The 16167-nt window shown below is 45.1% G+C and overlaps 1 protein-coding gene, 1 non-coding gene and 1 pseudogene across 2 annotated transcripts in view; 2 read left to right on the top strand and 1 right to left on the bottom strand.

Annotated features, from left to right (window-relative positions):
* Positions 1–3869: 3869 nt before the first annotated feature.
* The window catches only part of LGMN (legumain), a 38293-nt gene continuing 25995 nt past the window's right edge, over positions 3870–16167 (top strand). The window contains exons 1-2 of the mRNA XM_057732798.1: positions 3870–3990; positions 15508–15674. Of these exons, the coding sequence (XP_057588781.1) occupies positions 3939–3990; positions 15508–15674 (219 nt within the window). The 5' untranslated portion in view covers positions 3870–3938. The remainder of the gene's footprint in view (positions 3991–15507; positions 15675–16167) is intronic.
* Positions 10060–11692, top strand: LOC130852114 (60S ribosomal protein L21-like; annotated as a pseudogene).
* On the bottom strand, positions 15271–15401 carry LOC130852879 (small nucleolar RNA SNORA11). The gene has a single exon (XR_009053581.1). It is a non-coding gene; the product is annotated as a small nucleolar RNA SNORA11 (small nucleolar RNA).

The raw sequence follows: 16167 nt of genomic DNA, 5'->3' as shown, positions 1-16167 counted from the left end.
AGAGTATCATGCCATTTAATTCAATTGATATTTGTTTAATGAGCACCTACTATATGACAGCTACGCTTTTAGGCACTGTGGATATAGAAATAAATAAGACAGACTGGGTCTTGCTCTCAAGCAGTTTAAATTTTAGTGGAGACCCAGGAAAGTAACTAACAAATATATAAAGTGAGATTGTAAAGCAAGATAAAAGGCTAGAGAATGGTGGAGGTTAGTGTGCTATTTTAGGTCAGCTGGCCCAGGACAGCCTCTCTGAGGAGGTGGTGCCACTTGGGCAGGAGCTAGTTATATGCTTGGAAGGGGAAGGGCATTCCTGAAAGAGGGAGCTGCATATACGAAGGCAAGAAAGCCAACAGGCTGGAGTGTGGTGAGTCATGTGGCAGGAAATGAGGTCATGGGGAATAGGCAGGAGTAAGGTGATGTGAGCCAGGCAGAATTTTATTCTGGAAGAATGGGATGGTTTTTGAGCTGGAAATCATGGTGAAAAGTTTTGGAAATAGAGTAGTGATGGTTGCCCAGCAATGTGAATGTAATTAGTGCCATTAACTACACATGTAAAAATGGTTAAAATGGCCAATTTTATGTTATATATGTTTTACTACAATAAAAAATAAAAAGAATAAGTAGTACTTGGTCAGAATAAAAACAAAGGGAGCTGGGAGCCACAGGGAACAGCATAGTTAAATGCCCAGGGGAAGGGAGGGTATGGAACATTCAAAAAAAAAAAAAAAGATCATCTGAAGAAGGCCCAAGGCAGTCTTCTGGAGTGCTGGCCAAGCTCAGTTTTCCATCTGGGTGCTGGTTACCTGGATGTGTTTGCTTTGTGAAAATGTATTGAGCTGTACATTTATAATCTGTGCATTTTTCTCTGTGGACGTTATACTTCCATTGAAATATTTAAGTTTAAAAACAAGTTCAGTCCGTCTGCAGTGAGAGGAACTGACTGTATGGACCCTCAGGGCTGAGGCCAGGGTCCAGCACTTACCATGCACTCAGTGAATAGCCGACACTTGGCTGGACCCTGAGCTAAGCTTTTTCTTTACATGTATTATTTTATTTGATCTTTAGAACAATGCTATGAAGTGAAGTGAAGTGATTGCCCAGGGTCACATGACCAGGAAGTGGCAGAGATGGAATTGAAACCCAGGTGGTCTGGATTCACAGTCCAGGACTTTAACCATCACATCAAATGGAATGAATGAAAGAATGAATGATACATTCAGCGCTCTCTCTCTCTCTCTCTCTCTAAACCAGAGGTTCTCAACAGGGGGGAGACTTTTGGCAAAGTCTGGAGACATTCTCGGCCGCCACACCTTCAGAGAGGGGTGCTACTAGCATCAGGTAGGCAGTGGCCAGGGCTGCTGCTAAACAGCCTAAAATGCGCAGGGCAGCCCCCCACCTTCCCACCAACAAAGGATTACTGGGCCCCAAATGTGGTAGTGCTGAGAAGCATTGAGAAGCCTGCTCTAAACTAACCGATTTCTTTCACACGCTCCCCAAATCTTGTTCCTTTATAATCTTAATCTCTCACTTAATCTCCCCCCATTAGATAAGAAAAGACTGTGAACCTGACAGGCTCCTCAGGGCTCTTATCTCTGGTGAGAGTTATCACCCACATCGTATCCGGCTGAAGCCTCATTAACCTCTGATTGCATGGTATGCTGGCAAGAGTCCCAGACTGTGACTTTTCTTGTGAGCATTCTGCCAGGGGCATTTGATGGGGAGGTCCCCATGCCTGTATGTCCACAGGGAGCCTGCCACCTTCGTGCTGTTTCGGTGCCAACCTCTCTGCTCCCGGTGCTTTCCTATTGGCATAGCACATCCCATACCTTGCTGCCATCCCGTGAGTGGGTACAGGAGTCCAGGCAGTGCCCAAAGTCAGATCCCCATCTTCTTTTCCTCATTGGGATTCTTCATGTATAGCCCAGCGACCAAAGGCATCCTATTAACACAGGGGGTAGCTAATATTTATAGGGCACTTACTTGGTGCTAAATACTATGTTAACAAATTTAATCCTCAGAGAGACCTTAGGAAGTAGGTGCTCTTTTTTTCCATTTGACAGTTGAGGAAACCCAGGCACTGAGAAACTAAGTGACTTGCTCAGGTCACACGGTTTGTAAGTAGTAAAACTGGAATTTGGATTCAGGTAGCTTGATGCAAAGCCCACCACGTACAAGTTCCCATTTCAGGCCTCTCGCATCTCAGCCTCCTGCCTGTGGCTGGCCTAGGCTAGCCATCTTACAGCCTCTTCTGAGGCTCACCTGACATCACCATGGCAACCCCCACCCCACCCCCTTTGGTCCTCAACCTTCAGCCACCTTCTCTTGTCTCAACTCTGAGCTCTCAGCCCACACTGCTGTTGAGGGAGACTGAGGGGGCCTATCCCCCACCCTTTGTTTGCCTAAACACGCCGGGCACCAGGCCAACATTTTTATTCCATTTCAATTGTGAAAGCCTAACCAGCCAGAAGTCACCATTTATTCTGGGTGAATCACGGGAATGGTCAAGGACACTCCGCCTCTCTTACTAGACAGTAAGTTCTCAAGGGTAAGGAACAGAATCCTAATTCTCTCCATGTTCAGTTACACCTGGAACATGATGTTAACGCTCCCCATTGAGGAAGACTGTGAAAGCACAGCGGTTGTGAGAATTGACTTTGGGCTTGGACAGACCTGAGCTTGAAGTCCATGGTCACTTCTGAGCTATGATCTTGGGCCAAGTACTTACCTCAGGGTGGGTAAGCTTTTTCTGTAAATGGTCAGACAGCATATACATTCGTTTGTGAGGCATATGGTCGCTCTTACAAATACTCATCTCTGCCTTGTTCTCCCAAACAGCTATACCTAAACCAATGGGTGTGGCTGTGTTCTTACAGATTTTTGGCCACATAATAGGGAAAAGGCCCAGGGTAGTATGCTGACCCATGATTTACTGTTAAAAAAGATTATAAAAGAAGAGCAGGGAATTCCCTGGTGGTCCAGTGGTTAAGACTGTGTGTTTTCACTGCCAAGGGCCTAGGTTCAATCCCTGATTGGGGAACTAAGATCCCACAAACGGCTCAGTACCGCCAAAAAAAAAAAAGGAAGAAGATCAAATGAGACAACCCACGAATGTAGTCCTATACCTTGCACTGGATGTCCTTGGGCAAAACTGGAATTATTCCCTCACAATAATTCCATTCAACTCAACTTTCTGTGCTCCACAACATGGCACTCGTATGTATAGTATTTCATTTTTCTCTCCCTGTGAGAGAATACCAAACGTCTGTGAAGTAGCATTACATACGGATTAAAAGCACAGGATTCTGGAACTAGACTGCCTGACTCCGAATTCTGGCTCTGCCACTTCAGAGGTATGTGACCTTCAGAAAATTAACTTCCCTGACATAGCTTCCCTCAGTTGCCCTATGTGTAAAGCTGGAGTGCCATCAACATTACCTACTTCTCGTAGGGTTGTTACGAGGATGAGACAGATCTGCACATCGAATCATCTGGGACTCTTCAAAAGATTCCAAAACCCAGGCCACACGCAGACCAATGAACTCACACTCTCTAGGCCGAGACGGCAGCATCCCTACCCTAGGTGGTTTCGATATGTACCCAAGTTTGGAAACCGAAGGTTAAAGTACCCCTCGCTCCAGGTTTGATCCTTGGGTGGAATCACTGCGTCCTCGGTTCCCACGTCTGCCAGGACACCCTCTCCCGAGCTCACTACGTGCCCGCCTCCCTGCATTCCCTTGGCCTCTGGGCTCAGAGAGCTCTCCCCGTGCACGCTGGGACTTGTAGTCTCCGCGACTCTCCGCCCTCTTTCCCGCCTCCCATTGGCTCTCGAAGACGCCCTGCCCGAAGCTCCGCCAATCACCGCGGCGCAGCAGACCCTCAAAGCAGGGAGTGAGGACGCGGCTCCGCAATCACTGCCGGGCGGCAGTCGGGAGATGGCTCGTCTGAGGCTGCGCGCAGCGAGGAGTTCCCACGGTCCCGCCTCAGGTAACCACGATCCTAGGCAGGGGACTGGGGCCGGGTCTCACACCCCGGACTAGGGTCGCCCATCTGCCGCAGCTCTTGGCTTTACGGCCGGGATTTTCAGTGACCCCGGCCTTTTTCTGAGTAATCCATTTCTCACCCAGCGAAAGGGAGTTTTTGGCAAACGATGAATCCCCAGGGAAACCCTGCGACCTCTCAGCCTGCCATCCTGTGGGGCTGTTGGTTGGTGGGGTGGGGCTCCTTTTGTTGCGCCTGCTCTGGCTGGGAGCCCAGGCTCCTCCGAGTGCAGAGAGAAGCAGGCGCCAGACGACGGTGCATTCGCTCAGGTCCCAGAGCCAGACAGTGCCTGGAGGGGGCTGGGGCTTGATTCCGATCTTCACAGTCTAGACACAGTTCAGGCTTGAATTGCAGAGGATTACACCTGTTTCCAGTTAGTTCTCGGACGTCCGGAGGGGAAGGGGTTATATTCACCACCACAACAAATATACCCAAACGTAGAAAAACATCCCTTCTGAGAAATCAGAAAAGCTCTACTTCTCAGAGGCTTGCGCTGATAGGAGTTACAGGATGATTCACGTCAACCATGGAAGTGAAAGTTAGGTGGATTTGGTCCCCTTTCCCATTAGGGTTGAAGTTATACCCACATGTGTTATTCAGTGCTAAGAACTGCAGAATCTTGGGGGGCTGGGATAAGGAACTTTGTGTCACATGCATCGCTTAAGAGGTGAAAATAAGTGCCCAGGGTTTGAGGCTTGCCCAGGGTTTGAGGCTTGCCCTGTGGTATGTAGTGAGTGGAGTAGCAGAGCTTTCTTTACTCCAGGGCTGCATTAGTTAACAAACATTTACTGAGCCTTACTAAGCTTTTTTCAGCAGGGATGATTCCATAAAGGGGAAAGGCAGTCTATCGTGAACCATTCCAGTGTTCCAGGGGCAGCATCTAACCCAGACTTGTGGGAAGAGGTAGAACCTTGCAGAGAAGAGAATGATTGAATGGAGTTTGAGGGATGATCAGGATGAGATGAAGGAGAAGAGCGTTTTGCCTGGAAAATAGCATGATGAAGGCAGGGAAAGAGCACCAGTTTTGGACCTGGAGTCCTGGAGCCTGGCTGGAGCAAGGGATTTCATGTGGATAGCAGAGAACAGAGAGGTAAATCTTGCAGGGCCTCCTGTGCTGCTGTAAGAGATTTGGATTTTGTCCTGAAAGCCGAATTTAGTCGATGGTGTGTTTCTTAGATACTCTCTAACACGAAAAAGTGTTGGAGAGAGGCCACACCAGGGAGCTCATTGCAGTAATTCCCAGGAGAATTGCTGAGTGTTTTAAAGAAACAGTTGTGGTGGGAAGAGAGAGATGAGAAAAGAGTTGTGAACTGTTAAGGAGGTGAACACCATACCCAATATTATTCAGTAAAAATATATTGAAGTGAATGCTGTCTCTTGAGTTTTCCACCTATGACTATCTTTTATGGAAATAACCAGCATCTTTTTTTTTCCTCTCCTTAAACTGCAGACATTGCTTGTAGACCAAAATTCGAATCCCAGTTTATGATGGGAAAATTGTTGCATATGTTGAGGATGTTGAAATCTGGATGGTTAAACATATGACTCGAATTTTCTTGTAATCCAGGAGACACAAATCAAACCCATAATTAGATCACTTTATATCTATCAGATTAGGATTTATGATGTTTGATACTCTCAAGAGATGATAGAAATTTGGAAGTGTAACTTAGAACAGTATAGCTGCTAGCAAAATAGGTATATCTTAGGACTCAGTGGTTCTGCTCTTAAAGTATCATAGACAGAGACGTTTGTGTACAAGGAGATGAGTATAAGAATGTTTTTGCAACATTGTTTGTAATAGTAAAAAAATTGAAACAGCCTAAATGTCTGTTAGTAGGGGAACGTTTATAAAGTGGAGATACATATATTTTTAAGTATAATAAATTGATTGGAACAAAATAACTTATGATACTGGTTACCTTGTGGTATGGGGAGAATGGGACAAAACATGGGGGACCATTTTATCTGTAATGTTTTATTTGTTTATGGGGAAAGAGGGTTAACAGATTTACAGAATATTAGCAGTTGATGATCTGGATGATGGTAACAGGTATTTCATGTTACACTTGGTACATTTTTGTAGTTTAATGTATATCCTTCAATTTCATAAAATATAAATTATAGCAAAATTAAACTTAAGAATTAACATCTAGCTATAAAAGTCACGTTCATTCATTTTGGGAAGAGACTACAAACTATTATTAATCTCAGGTTTCAAAAGATAGTAATTTGGAATAAATTCAAAAAAAGAAATTCAAGTGCCAAATAAGCAGTGAAAATAAAAATGTGGGGAAACCATTAAACAGTGGTCAAATTTTACTTTGCTAGATCCTAAATTCTTCTAATCATTAGTAGATTTTTAAAAATGCTTTCTTGCTTATGTCTGTTTTGAAATATGATATAGCTGCTTGTACCTTTTGTAATGTTAACAGATCATTTTTAAGATAATTTTTAAGATAAGATAATTTAAAGTCATTGTTCTATACAGATATAAAAATGAACAAGTGTTAAAGATTATATTTAACTTATCAATGAGGAGATTCAGTGAGGTATTACAACCAGTTCAAAGGAGATTCCAAAGTACAAAGTGCACTTGTAGATTAGAAGTACTGAAATGTGCAATGGGAAACCTGGCTTCTTTCTTTCAATAGGGGAGTCACTTGAACCTCCACTTGAGAGAATTCATTTGCATGTCTTTAGACAAGAACTGTTTGCATTGCTAGTAACCATGCTTTACAGAGTTGTGAAAAAAGTTTCTGTAGAATCAGAATTAGATAACCTTGAAGGACATGCACTAATCTAGAATCTGCTTTGCCACTGAATCAGACATTTTTCCTATGGAAAAAAGGTTAACTGACTTAAATAAAGTCTATTTTTTGTTTGAGATTTGAGATAAGACATATTTGGATTTTTAAAAAATTTATTTCACTCTTGAAACAGGAAATCAAAGGATTTGAAAGCTGAATGAGCCCTTAATAATTTAGTTCTACCATCTCATTTCACAGATGGACAAGTGAGGCCCAGAGAGGGCAGGGTCTCCCTTGGCTTAGTAACTGCTTGTCCTGTATTAAGGAGTAATTGCACCTGACATTTGTTAAAAATGGCAAGATGGGCATTATTACAGCTATTGCATTGGAGGAGAGAGATTTCAGTATAGAACTGAGCTCAACTCTAAATACATCAAGGACAGCTGAGATTTATCACCAGTAGGCAGAGTGGGAGGGTGAGTGGCTGAAAAATTACTAAGAGGAGCTTGAATAGATGTGAAAAATGGGAGGTTCTTGCAGCATCCTAGTTAAACCTGGGCTCAGCAGTGTGGACTTAAAAAAAATTATTCACAACCTAAAAGTTGAGAGGTGTTCGGTGGAAAATTCGAGGACTTAAGCCTGGGAGGCAGCATCTCAAGTAACAAGTAACCCTGAGATAACTGCTCTGAGGGGCGGGGGGTGCGGGGGCGGGGGGCGGGTTATATAGAAGTTTTGCAACGAAGTGCAGGTAGGGGACAGGGACAGGTTATATAGAAGTTTTGCAACAAAGGTCAGGTTAGGGGACAGGGGCAGATTGTATAGAAGTTTTGCAACAAAGGGCAGGTAGTCGGAAACATCAAAAGATTATTGTAAATTAAAGAAAACCAGATATCCGAAGTTAAGTAATTTAGTGCTTTTCTATGTATGGGAAGATGCAAGAGTCTGGGCTCACTGAAATCATTCCTTTGATATGCACCTCAGCTATCTGGGGCCAGTATCCTGTGTTTTCACATCCTGAGTTTCCTCAGGGCTCACACGGTAGGGAGTGACTGCAGTCTGATGGCTGCTAGATGGTGGGTATTCTTTCCTTCCTGAGTTCCCTCAGGGCTGATGTTGGAGAGCTGCAATTGCTAATGACTGTGACATCCTTTGTTTACTGATATGTCAGGAAATATTCCATTTCTCAGCAGACCAAGGTCTAGTCTGGATGAGGGCTCAGAGGAGCTTAAGTTCTGTGAAGGAGGGGTCCTTGTCACCTGTCCTTGTCTCTCTTGCATGTTGTCAGCCAGGGACCACTTGCGTGATGATTTTGTTGTAAGCTCCCGAAGAACAGAGAGCAGGATCAAAACCCTGTAGGTCTGGAAGGCTCTTTACAGATGTCATTGTCTGCCCACCCGCTTCTCCTGGCTTTAATGGTTCACTGTCTCTAACCCAGAGCAAGTAGCAAGTACAGGGCTGATGGTGGGAGGTCACAGTGGTGGTTAAGGTGTGGGCTTTGGCGTCAGACATGGATTTGAACTTGATTCTACTATTTAGGTGGTCCTGTAACTGTAGCTTTATTGCTTGTATTGCTGGTGACAGTTGATCTAGAATGGGCACTCCGTCCCAAACCTCCCAAATGGATCAAACCCCACTTGATGATATACTTCCTGAAGTCAAGTGGAGTCCTTCCGTTGAATCACTGACCGCACGTAGCCCTGTAGCCTGAGAGCGTCGCAGGACCAGTGGGAGCAGGGAGGACCTGTCGTTGGAGGCTGGTAAAGTTCATTTGTAAAGGCTTGTCTGTTGACTTTGACTTTGTGTGGTTCAGATTCTCCTTTGAGGGGCTCTTCTTCCAAGAGCTCTTTATAACCAATTACCCACAAGTGCTTTAAAATAGCAGAGTGCTGAAGAGCACTGTGGATATCCTCCTGCTGGAGGAAACTTGGAGGCCCTAGGGTGTGGGGTGTAGCACTCCCACCTGTGGTTACAGGGCCTCCCAGATGTTCACATAAACAATGCTTTTTTGTAATAAGCGAGGTGGTGTAGTGGAAGAAGCAGTCTTTGGAATAAGATCTGTGTGTCACCCAGCAGTGCCACTTTCCACCAAGTTTCTCCACCTCTGCGAGTCTGTCTCAGCTGAAGGGAGTAAGGAGACTGCTCACAGGCTATTGTGAGGATGGTGAGGTGCCTAGCACACTGCCTGGCTCATAGATACCCACACATATTCCACTCTCCCACCCTGTGCACTCTTGGGGAGACTTTCGTCCCTCCCCTGGTTAGGGCGACAACTACTGTTTCTGAGTCCAAGTTCACTCTGCTCGCCGCATGACAGGCCAATAAATCAGAGACGAGGTGCTGAGGCAAGGAATACGACTTTATTTGGAAAACTGGCAGACCGAGAAGATGGCAGACTAGTGTCTCTGAAAAAACCACCTTGTCGGGGTCTGGGTACCAGTTTCTTTTATAGAATCAGAGAGGGAGAGGCGATGAGGAAGTAAAGTAAAAGGGCCATCAGTCTTGCAAAACATCTGGAATGACCAGCTTTGGTGAGGGGATGTGTTACTTTCTTGCTTGCAGCCATTCACACATGGGCAAGATCAGATTATCTCCCTGTGAGCTGAGCAGCAGAGGGGCAGGGTTCCCTGAGGCAGGCCATTATGTATGATTATAATTGATTATAATAAAAAGAGCGATGAAAAGCAAAGGTTAAAATCAAAGAAACAGATCCAACATGGAGTCAAAATTGGCTCTTCCCTGTTACACTACCTGGGTCATTTTCTCCCTGCAAATGGTTAGCAGACTAAACACGTAGCCCTAACCATCCCCTAGGAGGTCTTTCCACCCTTGGCACATTAAGAACTGCCTTCCTCTTTTAAAGGCGTCACTGTATCCCATTATAAGGATGTATCATAATTGATTTAACTAGACAGTCCCCTGTAGATGACCATTTATGTTGCTTCCAGAGTTTTGCTGCTACAAATGGGCGGGTCCCCTTACCTTCTTAAAATCTTCCCCTTTTGAAAATGATACCTGCCACTCCCACCAGGACTTCCTCCCCTGCCTTTATTTCTTCCCCAGCATCATCACTACCAGACAACCTGTACATTTACATGGTGTGTCTCTTCCGGCTAGAATGTCAGCTCTGCAAAGGGTTTCGTCAGTTTGGCTCTCTGTTCTGTACCTGTGAGCCCCTGGTGGGTGCTCAGGCCATGTTTGTTGCATGGATGGATGGGTAGACAGGAAGAAGTAGATGATGATGCTTGTGTGGCTGGGGCCATGGAGGGCCACGGGCAAAACATAGCAGTCACCAAGAGCTAGTTTGGCAGGGATCATTTACTTTTTCTTCATGAACTTTTCACTCTGATGAAACCAGAATAATAGCTATGCTGCAAGACTATTTGCAACTTTGTTTTCATGCTTTGACTTTGTCAAGAATATTGCTGACCAGGAAATTGCCCTCTGAGACCTGCTGCTTTGAAATGTATTCATTGCTGAGGGTAATGGAATGATTATATTACTTTCACATCTTTCCTTGCCCCAGGCCCCATTATGTTTCCCAAAATAGCATTAGTATATGTGTTTTTTAAGTGGCATTTCCCAATCAGTGTCACACTGTGAGGCTTTTAACTTGGCATTGTGTTCAAGGAACCACAACTCTGATTATAAGAAGGAAAAAAAAAGACAGGAACCATTGCCAAATGTTAAGCGTGGAGACATCACTTGTGTATGAATGAGGTACTTTCCCTCACTGAGGAGTAACTTGTATTTTAGTAGAAGAATGAAAGATAAACTGGAATTTGTAAAAATAACCTGGTGGTGTTTTTTGTTTGCTAATTTAGGCAGTTGAGCTGGTGGTATCTATTCTGTTGTTCACAGTCAGGCCAACCATTCAATTCTAGTATTTTATTGAAATATGGAGCGGGGACTTCCCTGGTGGTCCAGTGGTTAAGAATACGCACTTCCACTGCAGGGAAGCGAGTTCGATCCCTGGTCCGGGAACTAAGATCCCACATGGTGCTCGGTGCAGCAAAAAAAAAAAAAAAGGAAAAAAGTACCTCCAGTACCATCAGTACCTCCAGAGGAATGAGCCTCTTTGGGATCAAGCTGCATGATCGAAACTCAGAAGAGAGTGGTGTGCAAACCAGAGAGCTTGTTTCATAATTGTAGATGAAAGATGATTAAAAACCCCAGGCTGGCTTTTTTCGGTCAGAACCGCCATCTTCCAGTAATTCGCCAAAATGACCAACACAAAAAGGAAGGGGAGGGGCACCGGCGACATGTTCTCTAGGCCTCTTAGAAAACATGGAGTTGTTCCTTTGGCCACATACATGCGAATCTACAAGAAAGCTGATATTGTAGATATCAAGGGAATGGGCACTGTACGAAAAGGAATGCCCCACAAATGCTACCATGGCAAAACTGGAAGAGTCTACGATGTCACCCAGCATGCTGTTGGCATCATTGTAAACAAACAGGTTAAGGGCAAGATTCTTGCCAAGAGAATTAATGTACATATTGAGCATATTAAGCACTCTAAGAGCCAAGATAGCTTCCTGAAACGGGTGAAGGAAAATGATAGAAAAAGAAGGAAGCCAAAGAGAAGGGTACTTGGGTTCATCTGAAGCGCCAGCCTGCGCCCCCCAGAGAAGCACACTTCGTGAGAACCAATGGAAAGGAGCCTGAGCTGCTGGAGCCCATTCCCTACGAGTTCATGGCATGCTGGGTGTAAAGAAAATAAAAGGCCTGGACTCTGCAGAAAACAAACAAACAAACAAACAAAAACCCCAGGCTGTACCTGTCATGTGGGCTGAGAGCACATTCTGGCTTCCTAGGGTGGGCCACAGAGACTGCCTGTTTCAGTTTTACTGGAACGTAGCCGTGTCCACTGGTTTCCGTATCATCTCTGGCTGCTTTTGTGATACGATGGGAGTTGAAGCGTTGTGATGGAGATGGTGTGACCTGCAAAGCTAAAAATACTTACTTTCCAGTCCTTTACAGAAAAAGTTTGCCAATCCCTACCCCAGGGGATGGCTTCCTGGGCGGCTTGGCTGAAGCCAGGAGGCTGCTGGTTGGATGACCTCAGCAGTCACTGACACAACTCCCCTCCCATGTGGGGGCCGCTGCAAAACTCTGGGGACAGGAGCTTGGCTGTCTCTTGCCTGACCTCACTGCTGCTGCTTAATACTTTGTATAATTGCACCTTTTATTGTTACCCCCAGGCCCATGGTGAGCCCTGGGCAGGCAGACAGGCTTGGGGAGAGCATCCTCTAGCACACACTAACATATTAACAGACCGGTGGATTCCAGTGTTGAGGCGGCCTGGGCAGTCCACTGCCACTATCTCTTATGTACCTGGACCATTTCCAGACAGTCTTGAAAACAACCTGGGCCACGTTATTGTAGTTTCCCTTACATCCATGACCTTGTGGTGGAGCTAAAGAAACCTTGGATCTAGGACCAACTCAGATTCTTAATTCTTACACATTAAGAATTGAGTTCTGGGACTTCCCTGGTGGTGCCGTGGTTAAGAACCTGCCTGCCAATGCAGGGGACACAGGTTTGAGCCCTCGTCTGGGAAGATCCCACATGCCACGGAGCAACTAAGCCCATGTGCCACAACTACTGAGCCTGTGTTCTATAGCCCGTGAGCCACAACTATTGAAGCCCGCTCACCTAGAGCTCGTGCTCCTCAACAAGAGAAGCCACTGCAATGAGAAGCTGACACACTGCAGTGAAGAGCAGCCCCCGCTCGCTGCAACTAGAGAAAGCCTGTGAACAGCAACAAAGACCCAATCAGCCAAAAATAAGTAAATAAATTCATTAAAAAAATTAGAAGGAAAAAAAAAAAGAATTGAGTTCTTTGGAGGAGTCGTCTGGATGATAAGAGTAGTGCAGTTTCTTGGGCAGAGCCGACTAGAGCCTGCCAGGATTAGGGAAGAGGCCTGCTGTGTCCAAGTGTAGTTCTGGGCATCACCCAGAGCTTGTCAGAAATGCAGAGTCTCAGGCCCTGCCGAGGCCTACTGAATCAGAATCTGCCTTCTCATAAGACCCCCAGGTGATCTGGGCATACAGTCAAGTTGGAGAAGTGCTGGCCCAAGGTGCTTTTACTTTTTTAAACTTTTACCAGACTCAGGACTTCCTGTATTGTCACTTGGAGGGAAATCCATCATTTTGAGAGATTTTTTTCTTTAGTATTTGTTTATTTGCTTGTTTGGCTGCGTCAGGTCTTAGTTACAGCACGTGGGCTCTTCATGGTGGCATGTGGGATCTTTCGTTGAGGCATGTGAACTCTTAGTTGCAGCATGTGGGATCTACGAAGGTGAGTCAAAAATTATTGGCACGCTGGCTGTAGAATTTACAGAAGTTCTAGTTTAACTGGAGTGCAGATAACTTCTGACTTACCCTCATAGTTCCCTGACCAGGGATCAAACCCAGGCCTCCTGCACTGGGACCGTGGAGCCTTAGCCCCTGGACCACCAGGAAAGTCCCCATCATTTTGAGCTTTAGCACAGTGTTAGTTAGGCACAGATGCTGAGGATGGTTTCTTAGGCTAAGAGGTGGTTCATGCCTTAGCTGGCTGTGTGATCCATGAGGACAGAGGCTTTTTCCTGTCCCTACTGTGTTCCTGGCACCCAGCGCTTTGTTTGGCAGGATCAGAGCTCAGGAGACTCTGGCCCAGGGGGGTGCATGCATGAGTGAATGAGCACTGTTTGGTCAAAAGGCACCAGAGGCAGAGGTGGAGGCAGAGGTTAGACTCATAGACTTTGCTGTGTTCTGAGTCCCTGCACTTCAAAGACTGTTTTTCCTCTTTTCTCAGAATGAGAGGCCTGGCTTCTGTCTCAGGAAGGCTGGTTTTTTAAAAGAACATAGTCACGACACAGGGCAGTAAAATAACATGCTTGTCTGAGTCATGCAAGGTGGCCAGGACTCCACCTTAGTCCTGCCTTTAAAGTTTTGGCAATGAAGTATAAAATTGGGCAGGTACTTCATTAAAAATAAAGTCTTGAGATTCAGAACCGTGTAGCAGAAAGGGTGGACCAGGAATTCAGAGGGCATGGGTTCTGGTCTTTGCCCAGAGCTGACTGTCCATGGATATTGAGTAAGTCACTTCTCTCTTGCTTCAACCTGTAAAACAAGATTTAAAATCTTTGCCCTGCCTCTTGTACAGAATAATGTAAAATGGGTTGTAAGCATTATACAAAGACATTAATTTGGGCTGCCAGTGGTAGACTATAGCTTATCCAGATAACTCACAAACATAAATTGCCCCTCAGTGTTTATATTGAATGTGTGTTGAATTTTTACAACCTTTACTGTTAAAGTAGAGGGTGAGTCAAAAATTATCTGCACTCTGACTGTAGCATTTATAGGAGTTTTAATATAACCAGAGTGCGGATAATTTTTGACTCACCCTCATACATTAATTGTAGTAAAAAAGAGACAAAAATAAACAAGATCATCCTTAATTCTACCAACCACCCACGAATAACTACTGTTAAGTTTTGTCTGCCTTCCACATTTTACTGTGCACACATTATGTCTATTTTCTTACAAACAGTTCATACTACGTTGTAGGCATTTTTCTAACATGGTGAAGCTTGTTGATGAATTTTATCTGCCATATTCCAAGTTGTGACAAAACCTTTAAAAGGTTGCCCCAAGAGCTTTCTCAGTATTCTTTGCTTTGTACTCATAACTTCAACTGATGTTGAAGCGTGGGGTCTATGGACAGCCTCCTGCTTCCCCTGGGGAAGCGGGCAGCAGAGGGGAGAATAAAATTCTGTTCTGTCATCACTTTTATCCTCAGCATGTGGTGTCTGACGACTAAGTGGGTTTATCTTTTTTTTTTTGAGATTAATTTGTGCTTTTATTTGCCAGTATAACTACAGTCGCCTGCAAATTTTTTGATCTAAAAAGTACATTTTACATCACAATCCAACAGACATACATATATAATATATATACATATATAAAAGTGAAACAAAAGTTTTGCCAAAAACGTCTACCCTGAGTGTTCTTAAGACTTTTTTTTTTAACCAAGGATGAACTGCACGGACATATCAAAATCACCAAAGTCCCCAGTTCAAATTAGGGTTCACTTTAGTGACGTAAATAGTGTTGCACGTTCTGTTTGGCAAAAATATAATGACATCAGGTTGTTAAAATGTCATACAAAGTGTTTTCATGGCTCGTAAAAACTTCTGTACCCTGGTTATTTATCTCCCCTCTCCCCCCAGACTCCAACCGTTGGTCTTTTTATTGTCTGCGTAGTTTTGCCTTTTCCAGCATAGTATATAGTTGGAATCTATTTTTCCTTTTTCCTGGGAGAGGTTCAAAGCCTGTGTGTCTATAAGACCACTCATGGCCCACCCACCTGTGGACCGGACTGGCTCTAGGTGGCAGACTCCCCCACTAAATACTGTAGCTTTCCTTCCAATACTGAGCTCTGTTCCCACTGGTCTTGCCCAGCAGCCGCGTGGAGGTGCAGGGGGACATGTGTTGGGTATTTGTTCATAGGAAGGCCATAAGCTTTGTGCCCCTTTATCACAATGAACCCAGATTCCTGTCGGCTGTGTTGTAAGCAGACGAGCCATTTCTTCAGGCCCCCTGCTCTGAGCACGCCCCGGTCTTATCTCTTCGACCCATTTTCTGTGATCCTTTCGTAGGGGCCAATCACGTTCTTCTGTTCCTCTCATTCCTTTTCTGCTTGACTCTGTCTTTTTCTTCCCAGATTTCTGCAGTGGAACTCCAAGGCGCAGCATGATTTGGGAGGTCGCCGTGTTGCTCAGCGTGGCGCTGGGCGTCGGTGCTGTCCCCGTGGACGATCCTGAGGATGGGGGCAAGCACTGGGTGGTGATTGTCGCGGGTTCCAATGGCTGGTATAATTATAGGCACCAGGTAAGAAAGTGACTAATCTTCTCCTTTGTGACACTGGCATTCTATGCATAATCCTGGATGTGGTTAACTGAAGAGGCTTTTTTAAAAAGCCACTTATATTCCTATTAGGTTGGCAAAAATAAGTGTGTTGGTGAGGGTGTGGGGAGATGGGAACCCTCCAGCATTGCAGAGTGGATTATAAAATGGTACAGCCATTTTGGAAACCATTTTGGCAGTTCCCAATGGTCCGTAGTGGGGTCACCTCAGTCTAATGCAGGGTTTCTCAACCTTGGCACTGTTGACACCTGTGGCCAGGTAATTCTTCGTTGTGGGGGGCTGTCCTGCGCATTATAGGATGTTTAGCAGCATCCCTGACTTCTACCCTCTAGAAACCAGGAGCATCACCCAGCCTACTGTAACAACCAAAATTGTCTCAAGCCTTTGCCACAGCTGAGACCCCCTGGTCTAATGCCCTCATGTGATGAATAAGGAAACTGAGACTTGAAGAGAGGAG

This window comes from Hippopotamus amphibius, chromosome 4 (genome assembly GCF_030028045.1).
Source record: "Hippopotamus amphibius kiboko isolate mHipAmp2 chromosome 4, mHipAmp2.hap2, whole genome shotgun sequence".
Classification (NCBI taxonomy): Eukaryota; Metazoa; Chordata; class Mammalia; order Artiodactyla; family Hippopotamidae; genus Hippopotamus; species Hippopotamus amphibius.
This window is presented reverse-complemented; position numbering and strand designations above follow the sequence as displayed.